At 34.4% G+C, this 23,088-nt stretch overlaps 1 protein-coding gene across 4 annotated transcripts in view; it reads left to right on the top strand.

Annotated features, from left to right (window-relative positions):
* Window positions 1-23,088, top strand: part of Senp6 (SUMO specific peptidase 6) — a 114,794-nt gene that overhangs the window by 50,097 nt on the left and 41,609 nt on the right. For all 4 annotated transcript variants that reach the window (XM_047559137.1, XM_047559139.1, XM_047559136.1 and 1 more), the window contains 3 exons: window positions 12,634-12,776; window positions 16,010-16,397; window positions 21,595-21,824. In XM_047559137.1, coding sequence (XP_047415093.1) covers window positions 12,634-12,776; window positions 16,010-16,397; window positions 21,595-21,824 — 761 coding nt within the window. The remainder of the gene's footprint in view (window positions 1-12,633; window positions 12,777-16,009; window positions 16,398-21,594; window positions 21,825-23,088) is intronic.

The raw sequence follows: 23,088 nt of genomic DNA, 5'->3' as shown, positions 1-23,088 counted from the left end.
CTGAGAAATTGCTTAGTTCTTAACTATGCTATTGACCTTGTTCATATTTCACCAGTTTTTTACTAATGTCCTTTTTCTTTTATTTAAAAATTTTTTTTTAATAATCATACATTTGTGTTTCATAATTTGATCAATTTTACTCCCTAGTACTTCCCCTTGTGCATTCCTCTTCCTTCCCTGGATCTTCTACTCCTAATGGCCTCCCTTTTCATGATCTCTCTCCCCCACCCCCCCTTTTTCTGTATAACTACCACATAAAAATAAGAAAACTTATCACTTGTCTTTCTGGTTCTTCTTTATTTTGAGTAACATAATACTCTTTAGTTTAATCCATTCCTGCTGATGACATTATTTTCTTCTTTATGTCCGAATGAAATCATTGAGTGTATATTCCCCCTCCCCTTTTTTTATTCATTATGTCTTTATCTATTGATAAACATCCAGGCTGGTTCAGTAACTAGGCTATTGTGAAATGTACTGCAATAATCATGGGACTGCATACATCTTTGAAGTATGCTGTCTTTACTGTTTTTAGAGTGATACCAAGGTGTAGTGTATAACTGGAACATATGGTATCTATCTATTTACTTTTAGACTTTTTTTTTTTTTAGTACTTGGGATTGAACCCATTGGGGCTTTATCACTGAGCTATATCCCCAGCCCTTTCTTATTTTTAATATGAGACAAGGTCTCACTAAGTTGCTGAGGTTGACCTCGAACTTGTGATCCTGCAGCCTCAGCCTCTGGAGTCACTGAAGACACCCAGTGGTAGTAGTTAATTTTTAGTTCTTTGTTTTATTTTGTTTTAAGGAACCTCTCTGTTTTGTTTTATTTGCATCCTTGCCAGCAGTTATTGTTATTGAATTCTTGATGATTACCATTCTGACTAGAGTGAGGCGAAATCTCAGTGTAGTTTTGATTTGCATTTCCCTGATGTCTAGAGATGTTGAACAGTTTTTTATATAATTGACCATTTGTGCTTCCTTTGAGAAGTGTCTGTTCAGTTGTATTTGCTCACTTACTGAATTGTTTGGATTTTGGTGTTACATTTTTTGAGTTTTTCATATATTCTAGATATTGATCCTCTCTTTGAAGAATTGCTGGCAAAGGTTTTCTCCTATTCGATGGGTTCTCTCCTCACTTTGTTGTTTCTTTGCTGTTTCAAAACTTCTTCTCTGGCTGCCATCCCATTTGAGTCTTGGTGGTGGTGGTAATCCATCGTGATGTCTTATTTAAGGGGAACGTATGGGCGATAACGCATTAAAATGGCCCTGAAGTAGGAACCAAATGCCTGTCAAAGAGCATAGTTAGCTACCCCCAAGTTAAATGGGATCTCAGGCGAGAAGAGGGACACGAATTGGGCGGGTTGATGATTTCACGGAGGTAGGTAGATTAAGAGACAACCTATTGGAAGGGGATAGTCATTTGGACGAGGAAGGTTTATGACTGTATGGGGTATGTACCGCAAGTGAATTTTGGTATTGGGGATTGAACTTTGGGCCCTCAACCACTGAACTATATCCCAGTCCTTATTTACTTTTTATTTTGTAACTTGCTTATTTTATTTTGGGTCTCACTAAGTTGCCTAGGGCCTCACTAAGTTGCTGAGGCTGACTTTGAACTCATGATCCTCCTGCCTCAGTCTCCTGAGTTACTGGTGTTATAGGCGTATGCCACCTTAACCTGCTGATCCTTGATATTATTTCTGGAACTTTTGTAATCCTATTGAGGAAGTGACTGCCTGTACCTATATGTGTTGGATAATTTCCCCTGTGCTCTCTTCTCCACTTGGAAAGATTCTGGTCTTATTCCTATATCTGATCCATTTTGAGTTGATTGTTATGCAGGGTAAGAAATAGGGGTCTAGTTTCAATCTTTACATGTGGATATGACACCATTTGTTAAAAAGAATTTCTTTTCTCTCAAGTTTTTGACACATTTGTGAAGAATCAAATGACCATAGCTTTGTGGGTTTGTCTCTGTGTCTTCCCATGTGTTCCATTGATCTACATGTCTGCTTTTATGCCAGGACAAAGCTGTTGTTGTTACTATGGCTCTGAGGTATAATTTGAAGTTGGGTATTATGATACCTTTGGTTTTATTCTTTTTGCTCAGAATTGCTTTGGCTATTCTTAGACTTCTTTCTGTCAATTTTAGGGATGTCTTTTCTAGTTCTAAGAATAATATAATTGGTATTTTGATGGGATTGCAGTGAATGTGTAGATTTTTAGTATGACCATTTTAATAATGATAATTCTGCCTATCTAAGAACATGGTAGATCTTTCCTTCTTTTTGATGTATTCTTCCATTTCTTTTGCCAGTGTTATATAATTTGCTTATAGTCTTTTACCTCTTTGTTTAGATTTATTCCTAAGCATTTTATTCCATTTTGTAGCTATTGTGAATGGAATTGTTGTCCTGATTTCTTTCTCAGTGGATTCATTATTAATCTATAGAAAAGCTATTGGTTTTTGTGTAATTTTGTATCCTGATATTTTGTTGACTATATCAGCTCTAGAAGTCTTCTCATAGAATTTTTAGGATCTTACCAGTATAGGATCTGCAAATAGGAACAATTTGAATACTTTTCCTATTCGTATCCCTTCTCTTGCCTAATTATTGTGTCAAGTACTATATTGAATTTGAGTGATTAGTGGGCATCCTTGTTGTGTTCCTGATTTTAGAAGAAATATTTTCTGTTTTTCCCCATTTGGTATTATATTATCTTTGGGTTTGTTGTAAGTAGCCTTTCTGATGTTAAAGTAACTTTCTCTAGTTTCTTCAGGGTTTTTATCATAAAAGGGTATTGAATTTTGTTAAATATTTTTCTGCATGTGATTTTTGTTCTTGATTTTATATATGTGGTGTATTACATTTAATGTGTTGTTGAATTTGATTAGCTAATATTTTATTAAGAGTTTTTGCATCTATGATATTTATAAGAACCTTAGACTTTCACATGCTTCCAGTAGCAATGAGAAAATAGGTATAAGACTGGAATCAGTTATAAGATGTCACTAATCAAATGAAAGATTTGTGAATAATATCACACAAATAAAGCAAACTTGTTATTAAGTATTTTTATGTAGGGGAAAACATATTGATCTGTAGCTTTCTTCCTTGATGAAGTATCATTTTTTGGTTTTGGTATCAGGCTTATACTGTTTTCATAGTATTCCATTTCATGGAATAATTTGTGTCGGATTGGCATTAGTTCTTTAATGGTCTGGTAGAATTTAACTGTGAACCCATCTGGTCCTGGTCTTTTCTTTGTTTAAAGGCTTTTCATATGAGTTGACTCTCCATTGCTTGTAACTGGTCTGTTTTGATTTCTATACCCTATTGGTTCAGTTTTGTTAGGTCATGTGTATCTAGATTATCCATTTTTTTCTCTAGACTTTCCAATTTACTGGGATATAAATTTTCAAAATAGTCCCTAATGATCTTTGGTATTTCAATGATGTCTGTTGTAATGTCTCCTTTTTCATCTTTAATTTTATTAATTTGATCTTCTGTTTTTCTTTTGGTTAGTTTGGCTAAAAGTTTATCTCAATCTTGTTTATCTTCTCAAAGAACCAACTTTTTGTTTCACTGATCTTTTTGTTTGTTTATTCTCTGTTTCATTAATAACAGGTTTAATCTTTTACATTTCTTTCCTTCTACTGATTTTGGGAATGTCTTTTTCTTGGACCTTGAAATGTATCATTTGCTTATTTGGGATCTATCTAATTTTTTTTTTTTTTTTTAATATGGGCATTCAAGCTATAAACCTGCCTTGTAGAACTGCCTTCATTCCTAGAGATTTTTAGTATATAGTATTTCTATTCTCATTTGATTCTAAGAATTACTTAAATTTCACCTCTGATTTCTTAGATGAACCACTCATCATTCAAAAATGTAATGTTCAATCTCCATGTGTTTCTTTGGTGTTCTTGTTGTTGATTTCTAATTTAATTCCATTACGATCTGGTAAGATGAAAGGAATTTAAAAATATTAAATTTTTTGCGGGCTGGGGAGATAGCTCAGTTGGTAGAGTGCTTGCCTTGCAAGTACAAGGCCCTGGGTTCGATCCCCAGCACCGCAAAAAAAAAAACAACAAAAAACGAAATTTTTTGCATTTGCTAAGACTTGCTTTTTGGCCCAAAATAAGATCTATTTTGGAGAAACTTCTGAGTAGCTGAGCAGAAAGTATATTCAGCTGTTGAATGAAATACTCTGTAGTTGTCTGTTAAGTCTGTTTGCTTTACAGTGTTTTAACTCTGAAGTATCTTCTGTAGTCTGGATGGCCTTAAAGAGAAATGTATCTACTTCATTCAGTATTATTGTATTGTACCTTTGTGTGCCTTTTTGTCCAATAGTGTTTCTTTTATGTTATTAGGATTTGGGATTGATATCTGCTATTTTGGATACAAAATAACTATTCCTGGTTTTGAGTTCCATTTGTATGGAATATGATTTTTCCATCCTTTCACTTAGTCTGTGGATGTCTTTACTTGTGAGTTGTATTACTTACAGGGAGTATATAGTTGGGCCTTATTTTTTAATTCACTCTGTCGGTCTGTCTTAATTGGAGAATTGAGGCCATTTACATTTACCATTATTGTAGTGAGGTATGTATTATTTCTTGTCAGTTTCATTTATTGCTAATGTTAGTTTTGATCCTAATTCTCATTTACTTATCTACTCTTTTAATGAGATTTATTCTTTCTGAGTTCTCCTGGTTGTTTTTTAATCTTCTGTGTACAGGATTCCTTTTAAGTATCTTCAGTAATGTTGAGTTAATTTTCATGAATTCCTTTAGTTTGTGCTTATCTTAGAATGTTTGTTTCTTCTTTTATTCTGAAGGATAAGTTTTCTGGATATAGCCAGCTCTTATTTTCTTTCAGGGCTTGAAATACATAGTTCCAAGTCCTGCATTTTTTAGGGTTTCCTAAGAAATCTGTTGTTCTCATTGGTTTTCCTTTAAATGTGATCTGACCTTTCTCTCTTTCAGTTTTTAAATTTTTCTATTTGTTCTGGATTTTTGACATTTTAGTTATATTGTGTTGTGGAGAGGTTCTTTCCTGGTCTTATAATCTGCTTTTCTAAATGCCTCTAGTGTGGGGATGTGCATTTCATTCCCAGTGTTTTGAAATTTTTCTGCTGTTTTTTCACTACCTTGATCATGGATTCCATTAGCCTATATCTTTGCTCGTTCCTTAGTGCCTATGTTTGGTCTCAAGTTATTCCAGAGTTCTTGCATATTCTAATCATAGTTTGTCTTTTCTTTAATACCATGAGTATTCAAGTATGTCCATCTTGCCTTCAAGCTATGAGATTCTGTCTTACACTTGACTTAATCTATTGGGAAGACTTTGACTGAGGTGTTTTTGTTTTCTGGTCTTGGAGATTGAAACCACAGATGCTTATTACTGAGCTGTATCCCCAGCCCTTTCTATTTTTTTTATTTTCAGACAGGGTCTCACTAAGTTTTGTAGGGCCTCACTAAGTTGCTGAGGCTGGCTTTGAACTTGCAGTCCTCCTTGCCTCAACCTCCTGAGTCTCTGGGATAACAGATATGTACCACTGCAACTGGCTTTGATTGAATTTTTTATTCAACTTACTACTACTTTCATTTCCAAGATTTTTGTTTGGTTCTTTTTCAGAATCTTTATTAAAATGCTCTTTCATATCTTGTATTTTCTTCCTTAGTTCTTTTTAAGTTTTTTTTTTTTTTTAGTTGTTGATGAACCTTTATTTAATTTACTTATTTATATGTGGTACTGAGAATTGAACCCAGTGCCTTTCACATGCAAGCACTCCACCACTGAGCCACAGCCCCAGCCCTCCCTTAGATCTTTTTTTACTTCATTAATTATTCTAGTAGTAAACTTTTAATTCTTTGGCATTTTATCTACTTAATTATCTATGAATTTATTTATCAATGGGGGGAATAAACTTTCAGAGGCATGATGTTGGCATGTTGCCTCATGGTTTGAGAATTTCCATATTGTTTTTGCATTTGTTTTGAGGGTTTTTAGTAAGCAGTTATTGCTTTGCAACAGTCCTTGAGCAAGGGGAATATCTTAGCATCCAGGCATCTAATCAGAGTAATTAAAGTACTGTGTTCACCTACCAGGTCCACTTTGAAAGGGGAGAGTTACTGCTGGTAAAAGTAGTAACTCAAGAGAAAATGATACAGCAACATGTTTTAAAAACTTAACTAGTAATGTTCTGTACAACTCTACCCAATGAGAAAACTTGGTGAGAAATAATATAGAATAGGGTACATAGTTAAGCATTACAATACTATACAAAGCACTAAATCATTGGAAAGAGGAGGAAAAGGAAAGAAAAAAAAATAGTGGAGAGGAAAGGGAGATAGAAAATGAGAGAAAAAAGGATGAGTGAGAAGGGAGGGGAATAGAGATGGGAAAGAAGGAAAGATTTATCCAAGAAAAATCTAACTAGTTGAAAAAAATTTATAAAACTAGATAGAGAAGGCATGACTAACCTTTACCCAAAACAACTAATACAACCACAATCATCAAAAGATTCTGTTTTCTCTTTGCTGAGGTTTTTAAAAGGAAGACTCTTCTTCGGGGGCCTCGATTTTAGAGTCCCTTAGTTATGAGGTAGTTTGTGAGACATAGTTATCCTGTTTGTTTCCAGCTTTGACCCAAACTGAACAAACATGTTAGGGGTGTCTGTATGCTGATCTCAACCCCTCCTTACCTGCCAACAGGTAATTCACCTTCAGTATTATTGTGCTTTTGTATCCATGGGTGGGGAGATAGCTCTGGTAGAATTAGCAGGCCAGTCTTCTCACTAAGTAGCCTGTATACTAATCTTGATTGTGCTACACTGTTCCTTCCAAGAGCCTCAGTACATGTGCTGGGGAGAGGTGTGTGGAAATTGCCCAGGTTGTGTCATCAGATGCACCAGACACTAGGGGGCGTGAGGGAGGTGACCAGACTCATGTTGGGATACCAAGGTTGCAACTTTCCTCCTGACTCAGACCTCCTTTCTTCTCCTTCTCAGCCTTGTTCCTTTTCATAGTTTTGACTACCAATTTCAAATGAAAACTCCTTCTGGTTTTCTCTGCAAACCCATAGACCCGCCACTGTGTCTTCCATCACTACCCAGAACTTATGCCAAATTCGTGTCGTAGTCTCAATTCTTGAATGCAGATTGACTCACAGCTTGAGCACACCAATCTAGTGAGAAGTAAAGCATAGGTGGCCATTGGATCTTGGATACACAAAATAAAGCAAACCAACAAGAAGATAAAACACAAAAGAAATTTTAAAAAGGAAAAGAAATAGCAACAGGGATTTCTGATCTTTGGGCAGAAAGTTTAAATAATGAGGCTTTCATTTTTCTTTTTTTGTGGTATTGGCGATTGAACCTTAGAGGATTTCTACTACAGAGCCACACCTCCAGCCCTTTTATTTTGAAACTGAGTCTAACTAAATTGCTGAGACTGACCTTGAACTTGTGATCCTCCTGATTTAGGCTCCCAAGTCTCTGGGTTTACAGGGGTGCATCACTTCCCCTGGCTAGCAATGAGGTTTTCTAAGCTAGTGCAGCCTCTCTCCTTTGATTAAATTTGCTGCAAGGTGCCAGAGCTCTCTTGCCCCAACTTACTTTGCAGCATCTGAATTTGCTGCTTAGATTGCAGAACCTCCATTGTGCTGAATCAAAGTTCATTAAGGGATGGGGATATAGCTCAGTTGGTAGAGAGCTTGCCTTGCAAGCACAAGCCCCTGGGTTCAATCCCCAGCACAGCAAAAAAAAAAAAAAAAAAAAAAAAAAAAAAAAAAAAAAAGCCTATTAAATTCAAAATAAAGGGAGTCAGAATAATAAAATTATTTTTATGTTAAGAACTATAGGCAGTGATTTCTTTTTAAGAAATAACAAAACCTGCTTTTCTTAATTTTCTTGTGAAACTTCGAGCTCACTGGAGTGGAGCTTTCCCTTCACCAAACCACTATGAACCCAGTGCTGGTGCAGTCTATTCCTTTTATCATTCTCTTTCTATTCTAAAATCTGGTATTTCGGGGTTTTACCTGGTTGCCTAGATCTCTGGGTTGCTTTCCAGCACTTTTCCACAGCCTTCCTACCTCATACAGCTGTGGAACTAATGTTTTGATTCAGTTTCAGAGAACAGCCATATGATGGGTTCCTCAAGATTGCTAGTATCCTCTTCTCATTAATGCCCTTTTTCTAGCAACCAACCTGGGATCCTACATTGCCTTGAATTGTCATTGTTTTCTTGAAAATTTGGAAGGCTGTGGTCAGTTGCTTTGTGTAGTGCCTCTCGGTTTGGGTTGGAAGATTTTTATCTTATGATGAGATTGAGTCTCTACATTTTTGATAAGATTCATACAGAAATGTCATGCCCTTCTCATTCATCACAGCAGGGATTACGTGATGTTTGATGCACCTTATTATTGGTGATGTAAACTGTGATTACTTGGTTAAGGTAGTTTCTTTTGGGTTTCTTTACTATAAATTACTAGGTTTTTTCCCCTTGGCACTTAGTAAATGTCTTAGATGAGATCCTCAGACTATGCAGTATTCTGTTTCTCAGACTTTTACCCACTGATTTTAGAATCTATTCATTTATCTCACTGGCAGTAAGTATAGTTTTATGTTTGTTAATGGTGATTTTCTATTTTATTTGTTTTATTCTTTGGGAAGATTTGTATCATTTATTTGATTACTCAGTTATATCTGTGGATACATGGTTAGTACATGAAATTCATAAGGCAATACTGAGAAACTTCTGGAGAGGAATATTGATATTTACCTTGTAAACTTGAGAGGAACAGAATTATATTGAAATATTGTATCATTTACTTAACTTAAAGCTCAACAGATTCTTCTATTTTCAGTTTCTTTTGTGTTTGGTAGACACATATATGCTTGGGTATAGGTGAGTCGTGTTACTATGATAATATCACATAGGTTGTTCTATAAAGATTGTATTTTGTTTTAGGATTTCCTTTGGAATTCCGAGGATCCAAGTAGTTAGTGGCAGAGCTTCAGTAATAATCTTCTCTTAGAAAGAAATCACTGTCTTTCTCCGGGCACAGTGGTACATGCCTGTAATCTCAGTGACTTGGGAAGCTGAGGCAGGAGGATTGAGAGTTCATAGCCAGCCTCAGCAAAAGCAAGGCACTAAGCAACTCAGTGAGACCTTGTCTCTAAATAAAATACAAAGTAGGGCTGGGGATGTGGTTCATTGGTTGAGTGCCCAAGTTCAGTCCCCAGAACCTACTCCATTTCCCTGCCAAAAAGAGAAATCACTGTCTTTCGTAGTTCTTAATATCAAAGATGATTTTCTTTATTATCCTATCCAACCCCTTTATTTTGAATTTAAAAGGCACTTAATATGAATTTTGATAAGCCATATATCAGCACTTACCAGCTTTGATATTCAGTTTTCTTAGTAAAAACTTAAAACTTGTAAGGCATTAATTATAATTTATGGTCAGACCATGTGTCCTGTTGTCTTTTTGAGGGGTGAGGTTTTTTTTTTATAATTTTTCCAAGCAAAAAATGATAATTCATATATTAAGATCATTCATTTTTTCCCCGATCTACCTGTCCTTTTGTTTCTTTAACTTTTTAGCCTGTTTTTGTAACCTTCTCACATTGAATTAATCAGCATTATATGCTATCTCTGAATGTACATTGCATCTTAATATAATTACATTGTGTGATTATGTCAATCACTTGATTTATCATTTTTAACTCAGATATATCAAAGAAAAGTATCTCCATACTGAACCATTGTAACTGCTATTAATATTTTAATATAGTGTAACTTTTCAGACCTCTGTGTATATATGGTCAGCTTTCCAGAGCCTTGGATTTTGCATCTAAGGATTCAGTCACCTACAGATCAGTTGTGTCCACAAAAAGAAAACTGTGTCCGTACTGAACGTGTACAGACTTTAGTCTTGTTGTTAGTCCCTAAATATCACAGCATTGCTATTTACATAGCATTTACAGTGTATTAGAGATAATAAATAATCTAGAGATGATTTTAAGTGTACACAAGGGGCTGGGACTATAGCTCAGTGGTAGGGCACTTGCCTATCATATGTGAGGCACTGGGTTTGATCCTTAGCACTACATAAAAATAAAGGAAATAAAGATATGCAGTCCACCTATAATTACAAAAAATTTTTAAAATGTAGTATAGGAAAATGTGCATAGATTCCATGCAGATACTCTATATCTTTTCTTATTAAGTGACCTGAGCATTTACAGACTTCAGAACCTATGAGCGGTCCTAAAACCAGTCCCCCACAGATACCAAGGGAGGACTGTATGATGTTTTAAATACTATGTATTCTGTTCTGTGTAACTTGTTTTTAAATAGATTCTGCCAGAAAAATGATTGTATGCATATTTGAGAAAAATTATGTGTGCTTTCAAAGTTTAGTAAAAAATCTGTAAGGAAAGGGCTCTCTTTTGTACTTTTATGAATTTAGCAAGGGAAAAAAAATAAACCGTGTAAAGGAGCATGTTTGGGGCTTGGTTGTGTTTTCATTGTCATTGTTTTATTTTGGGTCTTTTTGGATACCAGGAATTGAACTCAGGGGTACTCAACCCCTGATCCACATCCCCAGCCCTATTTTGTATTTTATTTAGAGACAGAGTGTTACTAAGTTGCTTAATACTTTGTTTTTGCTGAAGCTGGCTTTGAACTCAGAATCCTCCTACCTCAGCCTTCCGAGCCGCTGGGATAACAGTTGTGCACCACTGTGACCGGCTTTGCTTTGTTTTTAAGACAGTCTGTGTTGCCCAGTCTGTTCTTGAACTCCTGGTTTCAAGTGATCCTCTTACCTCAGTCTGTTATGTAGCTTGAACTAAAAATTATTAGCCATTGCACTCTGCAGAGGTAATTGTATTTTAAACTGCTCTACTGTAAGTTAAGTTTTGCATATAATTAGTTATGTTCTAGGTAACTGTGTTGGTATATTTTTTTAAAGCGCCACATTATAGATCTTTAATAATCACTTGTATAGAAAATGCTTTTTATATTTAGGCAACCAACAAAGTAAGTTAGCACACGTGTAAGTTACTAACACCTGGATGCTCTGGATTGGAGTTGTTTTTCTGTAACCTTCGATTTTGGAAGAGAAAAAGAAGCATGTTTCAGTTTTTCTTAATGACTAGAGGCTAAAGTACAGTTCTAAATCTGTGCATAAATTATCTCACTGTAGCAAAGGTTAAGCCATTTTTGGAGATGATCTACTAACATAACACCCACACACTCCTGTAATTTCAACTTTTTAATGTGTCATATAGTTTTGTCCTCCTCATGTGATTCATTAATCCAGTAGCATTTGTCTGGCCCTTGTGCAGTTTTTAGATGCTGGGAAAATGTGTCTAAAACATAAGTTCTGTTCTTTCAGAACTAACGGGGTATAGGGAGCAACAAAAAACAGATAAATATAATAAAATTAAATGAGTACCCATAAAGTGCTGTGAAAGCTCCAGTAATTGCTTAATTGTACCTAGGGTGGAAAGAGGCAGCTACTTAGCAAAGAAAAGTTTGAATTCACTGGATAAGTTGGGTAGACTTTGCTTGTTAAGAGAATAGCATATATATGAGGGTAAATGAGAAAACACCCTGGGAAATATACTTCTTTGAAAGGTAAAATTTGGAAGTAAGACTGGAACATTAACATGAACTTTTGCTTACCAGGAGATGGCATTTAGATTTTTTTTTTTTTTTTAATGGCTAGAATCATGGTTAAAATTTTAAGGATTAGAATAACGAAGTCACATTTTTTTGCGGTAGAACACTTTGACAATAGTGGAGAATGATCTGAATGAAGGGAGCAAAATTGGAGTAAGGAAGATCAGATTAGGCAAGTTAAGCATCTGAAATGTAGAAGCACTGAAGTTGTAAAGAAGAGATTGAATTTAAGAGCTATTAGAAAGTAGAATTCCCTTGAAAGGAAGAGGGTAAGACAAGGAATAGTCCATGATTACTTAAATTTCTGATTCTGTTGTCTAGGAATATAAAGGTGCAGAAGCTAAGAAAGTGATAATACTGAAATTCTGTATGACTACACTAAACAAGAATAATTATAGAGGTTTCTTAACAAATTTTTTATCTACCTAAATATTAGATAATGTTGATTTTATGTGTATATAATATCCTTTTGTAAAAAGAATAAAAGAACAGGATATTAAAGATAAGAATAGTCATATTTAACAAAGTTGGGAGTATGCAGGTAGGGCATTAAAGTTACATTGAAAGTTAATGAGGAAAATTCTCTTAACTCAGATTTTTTTTTCCATTATAAATCCAAGAACTTTAATCTGTGGGTAGGGGGTGGGATGGAGGATCTATGTGTGGTTCAGTGTTGGAAGTGCTTCTAAGTGCCTTCGTAACATAGAATAAACTGAAGAGAACATTATTAGTGGTCTGCAGTGTGGAGATCCTGCTGAGGAGTGAAAAGCTCAAGTAGCCAGGACATGACTCCTGGCTTAAAGTTCTGGTCATTCTTTATCATACATATTGAAGCACTATTTTAACTAAAACTTAAATTTTGAGAATATTAAAACTAGTGTTTTAACATAGCAAACATCATATTTAATTTCAGTACTTTTTTTTTTCCTTTAGAACGTATTATGAAGAAAACAGAAGAGTCTGAATCACAAGCAGAACCTGAAATTAAGAGAAAAGTCCAACAGAAACGGCACTGTAGTACATACCAGTCTACTCCCTTATCTCCTGCTTCAAAAAAATGTTTAACTCATTTAGAGGTGGGTAGAGAAATGATTCTTTGTTATGAATCAGATAATATTTTTTTAATATTATTTTTAATGCTTATTAAATTCTAGGTGATCTTTTTATCACAGGACCAAAAAGACAAGAACAAGTTATTTTAGCACACCTTTTTGTCTTCAATAGACCATTTTTTTTCTATTCAACATAATAGAATTTTCTTTCCTGAAAAGAATTTATGAGTACATTCCTATAAAACATTCCAGATAATTGTTCTCAGCCTTTTTTTTTTTTTTAATTATTTTAAATTTGTGGAAAAAGTTGGAAAAAATAGTGGAAAGGGTATCTACATACTCTTTTCCCAGATTACCCAGTTTTCCACATTTGCTTTGTTATCCTCCCCCCTTGTGTCTTCCTCCATCCTTCTTTCTCCTGTATTTATTTATAGATATATACACATATATCCATATCATTTGAGTGTAATGTAGGCATGATGCCCATTTACTACTTAATAGTGTGTTTCCTTTTTTTTCTTAAAGGATGTGTGGCATTCTATATAATCAGTGTGTAACTCTCAGAATTAAAAAAAATCAAAATTGCCATCTGTTCCCTAAATCCCATTTACATTTCACCTAATAATGTCCTTTATAGGTATAGGATCTAATTCAAAATAATACTTTCTCTTTAAATCTGAAATAATTCTTGTCTTTTGTAACCTTGTTATTTGTGAGGGGTATAATCCACTTACTTTATACTTGAAAGTGGGTTTATCTGATGTTTCTTCATGATTTATGTGTTGTTTCTTTACAATGTGTACATTTTTCAAGAATACCTCACAGTGATGGTATAATCATTGCATATCATATCAGGATACTCATGTTCATCATTGTTCACATTAACGATAATATTAACTTTAAACTTAGTTAAGATGTTTTCTTATTTAGGCATAGACACATGACATTCTTATTTTACCTAAAAGTCTTAGTGTTTAATATTTGTTACATATTTTTATGCTTAAATTGTTCCAGATTTGGCCCATGTTTGTCTCTTCAGGCTGATGCTTGTCTCTTTTTGACATAAAGCCATCATTCTTTGAGCACTTTTTACTTTTTGGTATAACAAGATGATCTGGGCCACCTTGTTTTTCCTCTCTAACAGTTGGAGTCATGCATTTTCCCAAGGAGCCATTTTTCTTTTAAGTAGGGGGAAGCTATTGGGATACAAGTTATACTCATTGATACTGGGTGTAAGTTTGTAGGCCCTTTCAGTTGACAGCTTGGATGTATATGTTGGTGTACATGTTAATATTTAATAATAATATTTAGTGAACAATAAAATCCATGAGTTCATGCTGGTTACTAATTCTTGGCTAATATTGCAATGTTTATTTTAGCCTTTCCCATTTTGCATGATAACTGTCTTTGACAGTGAAAAACGTGACTCCATCCCTAGTGTATTTACTTATTTGCTCACTTTTGCTTTATGTCTGATGTCTTGCTGGCTTGCAGCCTAGGTTTTTCTCAAGTTGTACTGGCATCTGCCATTGCTTGACTCAAGTAAAGGAGAAAAGCTCCTCAAAATGACATCCTTCTTCCACTGAGCAAGCCAGCTAAAACCCTGAAATCTGTTTTAATTTCTAAAATAAATCTACTTTCTTTTACTACTTCAATGCCAATTTTTCTTATTTTCTTTTTTTAAATTTTTTTTATGTTGTTGATGGACCTTTATTTTATTCAGTTATTTATATGTGGTGCTGAGGCTCGAACCCAGTGCCTCATGCATGCTAGGCAAGCACTTTACCAGTGAACCCCAACCCCAACCCCAATTTTTCTTATTTTCTTAATGGAGATTTAAGAGTTATAGCCAACCTCTATGTAATCTTTAATTTGTAAGAAGGTTTGAGACTTTTCTTTCTGTTTATAATATATGCAACTCATACTATATACTAAGAATAAGAAAACAGGATATATGAATTGAGTGGAATTAAACATCAGTTTAGGGTCTGTAATGAAATGACATTGTCTCAGTGATGTCATCATTCAGAGAAAGAAAGGCTCATTCTTATTAAATACCGTTGGCCATTTGTGTGTAGAGACTTGCAGATAGTATGTGATATGTAGTTTATAGGTTTTTGTTTCGTTTTGGTTAGTGCTGGGGATCAAATTCAGGGCCTCAAGTGTGCTAGTCAAGTGCTCCCAGTCCTTTAATTTGAAATTACTTGATTAATTGAGTGGCACCAAGTCTCTAGTGTTTAGATCAGTTAGTTGATAAAATTATTAATCTACAGTTTCTATCTTAAAAAATTTAGTATCTAATTCATTTCAGATGATCTGCATTTTGTCCTAATTACTGCAAAGCGTTCCAAGATATGTCATCTTTAGCTGATGAAAGTGTATGTTAAGCTGGGCACAGTGGCACAAGCCTGTAATTCCAGTGTCTCAGAGACTGGGACAGGAAGATTGTGAGTTCAAAGTCAGTTTTAGCAGCTTAGTGAGGCCCTAAGCAACTCTGGGAGATCCTGACTCTGAATATAAAAAGGGACTGGGGATGTAGTTAAGTGCCCCTGAGTTCAATCCCCAGTACCACACACACACACACACACACACACACAAAAGTGTATGCTAATAGCCCAGGATATATTTCCTTCTATATCTTAGTCCTGAATGTTTTTTTTTTGTGGGGTGGGGGGTGCTGGGCATTGAACCCAGGGCCTTGTGCTTGCAAGGCAAGCACTCAACCAACTGAGCTATCTCCCCAGCCCCCTGAATGTTTTAATAGGGATGTGCTTTTCTATTTTAGTATCAATTTCATGAAAGGAAATATATGGAAGTATTGCTTTTCTGTGAAGTTCTTTTTATGTAAAGGTCCTATTTACCTTTATTATTGACAGTAAAGTATCAGAGTGACTCAGTACTCACCTTGATTATATCCTCACATTTCTTTCTTTGTTTTTTTGGTTTTGGGTGCCAGTGATTAAACCTAGGGCCTCATACACGCAGAGTGTATTCTCTACACTACTGAGCTACATCCCTAGCCCCTCTGTTTTGTAAAGGTAGAATTAGCTTATACATAGCTGACTACTAGACTGATCTTTTCTTTACAGCATTCTGTTGCTAAATCTCAAGTAACATGCTTTATTTGGGATCTTATAGTAGCCATGGTGGTGATGATGGGGAAGGAAGAACTTAATTTTGAAATGTTTTGAGGGGGTTCCTTGATGTTGAAGTAAAAAACAAAATTTTTTCTTTATTTTGTTCTTTTGGAACTTAAGGTTTCTGAACAGCGTGAATGTTGCCCAAAATGTGGAAAAGAAAAAGAAAATCAGACCAAATGCCAAAGTTGTGGTATTAGTTTTCGTAATGATTTACAAAGAAACTGCAGACAAGCTATAACTTTAAATGAATCTACTGAACCATTATTAAGAACATCAATACATCAGAATTCTGGAGGACAGAAGTCACAAAACACAGGATTAACAACCAAGAAGTTTTATGGTAACAGTGTGGAAAAGGTTCCAATTGATATTATTGTGAATTGTGATGATAGTAGAAATAATTATTTACAGACTAATGGAAAACTCATTTTACCTGGGGCAAAAATACCCAAAATCACAAACTTGAAAGAAAGAAAAACAAGCCTGTCAGACCTAAATGATCCAAGTAAGTATTTACTCCCCATGCCTCCCCCCCCCCTCTCTCTCTTTTTCTTTCTCTCTCCCCTTCTCTCCTTCCCTCTCTCTCTCTCTCAAACTCCTGGGTTCAATGATTCTCTCATGCCTCAGCCTCCTTAGTAACTGGTACTATAGGCACACACCACCATGCCTAGCTTAATTTTACTCCTTTTAATAATGCTATATCAATCTAGTTCTTTTTATATTTTATTTTAAATTTGAGTGTGAGCGTATTTCAGAAGTGTCGTCTTAGGGTTTTGTGCCAGTTATGTAACATGTTTTGGGTAAAACATGTCTTCACAATTGTGAAAATAACTGACTTTGTTCTTATCCCATCCATCTTAAGTACTAGAGAGCACAAACTTGGCCTCAGTTGTAGATCAAGTACTGTTTATGCCCAGCTTTCTGACTTTGGTCAAGTGTTCCCACTGATAGTGGGCTGTTTTGGCTTTTCTGGTTTTTTTGGCACTTTACTACTGAACTGCATCACCAGTCCTTTTTATTTTGAGACTGGATTCTCACTAAGTTACTGAGGCTGACCTCGAACTTGCAATTCTTCTACGTTGGCCTCCTGAATGGCTGGGATTACAGGTATGTGCCACTGTACCTTGCCCATTGATATGGTTTCAAGGGAATAAATAACATATAAATGCCACATAGCATATTTGTTCTTCCTTTAAAATTTTATCCTGTCTTTGGACATGTGTACACATTTTTATTTTGTAAAAAATAATAGCAAAAATTGAAAACAATTGAGTCTGGTAGAAACTATAGACTGTATAGCTGTAAAGGCAGAGGAGGAGATCACATATAATGTGTAATTTCCAAGACCTTTAAGTGAATAAAGCAAGGTGCAAACAAGATTGTATGTTATACCACATGGGAGAATGAATGTAGTGTTTGCATAGATTAACAAAATTAATAGAAAAAAATACTTGTTGAAAGAGAGAAAAGAGTGTAGGCACTAGGGATGGATGTTAGATTTCTCCAAATATACCTTGTTTTGTAGATTTTACTTAGAAATGATGTAACTGTTTTACATAATAATAAAATGAAATATAAAAATTTTTTTATAAAGCATAATTTAAAAGTGAACTTAATTGCATTTTGGTAGCTTGAACACAAGTTATTTCAAATGAGTATAGATTAAAGTAGTGCCATCTGTATATCCCCTGATTTTAAGGTTAAACAGAACTGCACAGAAATCTTGAGTCTATCCAGTAACATTGTTATTAACAATATTAGTATTATTTATAAACACATGTATACAAATAAAGGAAATAAGTAATTATATTATTGTCTCCGTGTTAGAGAAAAGGAATATTAAAGTAAAAATCAAGGAATCAAAAGTCCTAAAACTTTATATTTGAATTGGGAGATAATGTGAATTTATTACATTTGATCTTAAACATAAAATATATAACTTTACTTTTAGAAAATGCTTATGGTGCGTACCTGTAATTCCAGCAGCTTGGGAGGCTGAGGCAAGAGGACTGCAAGTTCAAAGCTTGTTTCAGCAACTTAGCAAGGCCCTGAGCAATTTAGGGAGAACCTGTCTCTAAATAAAATATATGAAGGGATTGGGGATGTGGCTCAGTGGTTGAGTGCCCCTGGGTTTAATCCCCAATACAAAAGAAGAAAAAGAAAAATATAAAATGCTTAGAAGCAGTAAACATGCCTAGTATAGAGAGGAACATGCCTTAAAAAAGAAAGAAAGGACAACTCTAGTTCTCATATTTATATTTTTAGGTACCATTTCCTACTAAAAATAACCAGAACTGCTCTGAGAAATGACCTTATTCCAGGGCTACAGCATAAAATATGAGATAAGCCTAGATTATCTAGTCTTATGAGGAAGTGTGAAAGTGTTCAAAAACCACTACAAAAGAACTAAAATGAAAGGACTCCCACCGATGAGTAATGGAAGTACTTCAGTCACAGAGTCGTTACTACTAGTCATTGAAATATTTGAATATATTAAAATGAATTAGTTTGTTGTAATACCCCCCTGCTCTCAAAAAGAAAATTTCTCCATTGGTTACCTTTGGAGATTTCTAAGGATTCCAAAGCGGTATTCTGAAAACTGACAAATAAAGGCAGAAATCAAAAGAAATTTTTTTCTCTACCTCAGGAATATAAATCAAGTTTCATTTAAATTCAGTTCCATATAAAAACCTCAGCCCTAGCTGGGCAATATAGGTGCAGTCTCCCAGATACTTAGGAGACTTGAGATAGTATGATAGAAAATTCTAGGCCAGCCTGGGCAACCTGTGGAGTCCCTGCCTCAAAATAAAATAAATGTTCAATATCTCTAGCAATTAGGAAATGTAAAGTAAAACTACACTGAGATTTCATCTCACTGGAATCAGAATGGCAAAAAGAATACAAACAACATTGTTGGTGAGGATATGGGGAAAAGGATACACTCATACTTTGTTGGTGGAACTGCAAATTGGTGCAACCACTCTGGAAAGCAGTATGGAGATTCCTCAGAAAAACTAGAAATGGAACCACCTTTTGACCCAGTCATCCCACTCTTCAGTATATATCCAAAAGATTTAAGATCAGCTTACTATAATGATATAGTCACATCAGTGTTTATAGCAGTACAATTCACTATAGCCAAGGTATGAAGCCAACCTAGGTGCCCTTCAGCAGATGAATAGATAAAGTGTGATATATATATATATATATATATATATATATATATACACACACACACACACACACACACACACACACACACACAACAGAGTGTTACTCAGCTATAAAGAAGAATGACTTTGTGACATTTGCTAGTAAATGAATGGATCTGGAGACTGTCATGCTAAGTGAAATTAGCCAATCACAAAAAAACAAAGGTTGAATATTCTTTCCGATATGTGGCAGCCAACCCACAATAAGGAGGGGGAGAGAGAGAAGTTAAGTGGAATAGACAAAGAGGAGTGACGTGAAGGGAGGGAGATGGGAAAAGGAAAAACAGTGGAATCTGACATAACTTTTAACATAATGAAGATACCATAGTAAATCTCACCATCGTGTGCATCCATAAGAAATTAATCTAAAAATAATAACTATGGGTAAAAGAAAGATCAATAAAGGGGTAAAGGATCAGAGGGTTGGGAGAGGGAAGGGGAAGGAGAGGTACTAGGGTCTGAATTAGAGCAGGATATATTCTATGCTTGTATAATTATGTCAAAATGGATTCTACCATCATGTATAACTGATAAGAACCAATAAAAAATAAAAAGAAAATAAAAAGGGCAGGGGATGTACTCAGTGGTAGATTGCTTGCTTAGCATGCACGAGGCGCTAGGTTTAATCCCTAGTATCAAAAGAATGAAACAAAAACAAAAATATCCTCAACCCATATTAGTGCATTAACTTATTTTTCAAAAGAATTTGACTTAAGAAAATAATTATATTATTACAGGTATCCAACTAAAATACTTAGGATGTTAAGATGTTATGATAATGACATTTGAAAGATATTTTATAATACATTTTAGTGGTATTTATGCAATATGAAATATTGTTAATTAACATCATTTGAATCTTTCCTAATGGTATGGGTTTTTTTTTTTTAATTTTAATGATAATATGATAAGACATGAAGAGAACTCTGATTTATTAGACAGTTACTAGAGCTAAACTTTATATTGGAAACTTAAGATCCTGAAGAGATTTTACAGGATGAGAGGAACTAGAAATTGAAAAGACTAGGTTAATAAGTATAAAAGAAAATTTTACCTACATATATTCATCAACAGAACATGTAGGTTGCTAATTTTAGGAAATAAGTTCATGTGTTTCTGAGGTTTTTTAAGTAGTTTTACTATTCTTAGAACAGAATCAAACATGATTGAAAACCTTAAAAATAAATTTGTTTTACTCCTCTGCTTAAAAAACAAACAGTGCTGGAGTTGTAGCTCAGTGGTAGAACATTTGCCTAGCAGGTGTGAGAGGCACTGGGTTCCAACCTTAGTACCACATAAATAAATAAAATAAAGGTATGATGTCCATCTACAACTAAAGAAAAATTTAGAAAATAACAGTTAAAGGATAAGTATTTTCCATTGAAGAATAGGAAAAATATGTTCCATTATAAGAACGTTACATTAATTATAAAAGATATCATTTATTGCACCTGTGTGCCCTCCTTTGTGATAAAGGTTTATACACTAACCAGTTTTAATGTGTTTTTACAATTATATGGGGAAGGTACTAACATATTCCCAATTAAATTGAGAATTCAAGAGATTAAGTAAATTAATGTTGTATATATATATTGACTATGGTAGTTTGGTTTTTAAAAAAAATTTCCAGATTCTAAGGTCTGTTTTCTTAATATACTTAATCATTCTTAAATTTGTATTGCTTATAAAATAATTTATTACTATGAAACTTAATCTAGTGTGGGTAGTCTATATATAAAATGTGTAAGTCTCTAGTGGTGTGGTAAATTCCATGTAAAAAAGCAAAGCAGGGGTGGGGTATATGGTACAGTATTATGTGCTTGCCTACCATGTACAAGGCCCTAGATTCAGTCCCCAAATCACCAGCACTGAGCCCCCCCCCCGCCCCCCAGTGTGAAGTAGTTCTAGAGAACAGAGAATGACAGTTATCAGGTGTGAAGAGGAGGGAGGGTGTTATTTTTGGTAGGTGATAGAATAAACATCTTTGGTAAGGTAAGTTCTGATTCAGAAAAAAATGAGCAGGAAGAATTGGAGGGGGGGTGAACTAGTTTAGAATATAAGTACAAAGAACCTTTTATTAGACTGCTCAGGCTTCCATAAAGAATATCACAAAGTGAGTGTTTTAAAAGAAATTTGTTTTCTCACAGTTCTGGAGACTAAAGTTCAAGATCAAGGGTTGTTGTCTAGTGAGGCCTCTTGGTTTGCATTAGCCACCTTAAAGCTGTGTCCACACATGGCCTTGTATTCTGGGTGTGAACAGAGAAAAAGAACTCTTTGTTCTCTTACTTTTAGAAGGATATTAGTATTGTAGGCTTAAGGAACTGCCCTTATGAACTCATTGAGGCTTCTTTCTTTAAGGACTTACCTCTAAATATACTCATATAGGGGGCTAGGGCTTCAAAATGAATTTTGTTTTATTATATAGTATAGATTTAATGTATCTTTTAATTTATTTTTAATATAAATTATGGGTTTTCTTTATAATTTTAGTCATTTTATCCAGCGATGATGATGATGACAATGACAAGACTAACAGAAGAGAGAGCATCTCTCCCCAACCTGCTGACTCAGCATGTTCTTCCCCAGTACCATCCACTGGAAAAGTAGAAGCAGCACTAAATGAAAATATCTGCAGAGCAGAGCATGAACAAAGAAGCATTCCAGCAGAATCAGAGTTGAATACAGTTACATTGCCAAGAAAAGCAAGAATGAAAGATCAGGTACTCTTCACACTTGTTGGTTAACATTTATTTGTTCAGATTAACATTTCCCCTCTGAGATGTAAGTATTTTCTTGAAGGGCAATTTGACAGTGTCAGTAGAAGAAAAAAATGGATTATTCAATAATTGGGGCTTAAATACCACTTGGAAAATCATTTTGGAAGAACTATGCAAAAATAAAATTCATTTAAACTAAAGGCACAAATATAAAAATTTAGCAAGAAAAGAAGTATTGACCTTACAGCAATATGTCAATATAGGTTGAATGTTATCTGAAGTGTTTGAAACCAGAAGTGTTTCACATTTCAGGCGTTTTTGTATTTTGGAGTTTTTGCATGTATATAATGAGATATCTAGGGCCTGGACCCAAGTCTGAACAGGAAATTCTTTTGTATTGTGTACATGCATTTTACAGGTAGCCTCCAAAGTAATTTTACACAATATTTTTAGTGTGCCCATGCTTTCTCTAAAATCTATCACTTGAGGTCAGGTGTGGAATCTTTCAATTGTAGCATACTGTTGGCATTCAAAAAGTTTCAGATTTTGAAACATTTCTGATTTTAGATTAGAGGTACTGAATCTGTATATATAAGGAGATTTCTTGTAAAATCTAGAAAATGGGAAAAAGTCATTTTAACTTGTATGTATTTTACTATAATGTAGTTATGTTTTATTATATTTTACATTCTACTATAGGAAAAATTCAAAATGTTCACATGGAAAAGGTAACAAATTTATAAATAAAAGATACAGAGAGAAATATTTGTAATGCAGATGACATAATATTTTAATGCTTATAATAGACTTTTAGTGGATAGAAAGAAAATAAACAAAGGATAGAAATAGACAAAGAGGAGAATATTCGGACAGTAAACCACCACATGAAAAGTATAAGTTTAGTAAAAGAAATACAAATTAAAATGAAATATTATAACTATATACTAAGCAGACTTGCAAAATTAATTGCAAATTAATTCAAAATTATATATACTTGGGCAAAAGTCCAAAGGAAAGCATTCTTTACTAATTTCCTTATAGTAAAGAAAGTTACAATGTTCTTTGTGGAAAGCAAAGTAAAACATATTAAAAAAATCTTAAATGTATACTTTTAACCAAATAACTAATTCCCTAAAATCCTTCTCAAAGGAATTGCTGCCCCTTCCTCAGTTTGTAAGGCTATATGTACAAGCATAATTAATGTATAAGCAAACAACTGCAGACAAAATCATTGTCCATTAATATGGACATGACTGAAGAAGTTATG

This window comes from Sciurus carolinensis, chromosome 7, assembly GCF_902686445.1.
Source record: "Sciurus carolinensis chromosome 7, mSciCar1.2, whole genome shotgun sequence".
Lineage (NCBI taxonomy): Eukaryota > Metazoa > Chordata > Mammalia > Rodentia > Sciuridae > Sciurus > Sciurus carolinensis.
The sequence above is the reverse complement of the archived record's forward strand: the minus strand, read 5'-3'. Positions and strand labels throughout refer to the sequence as shown.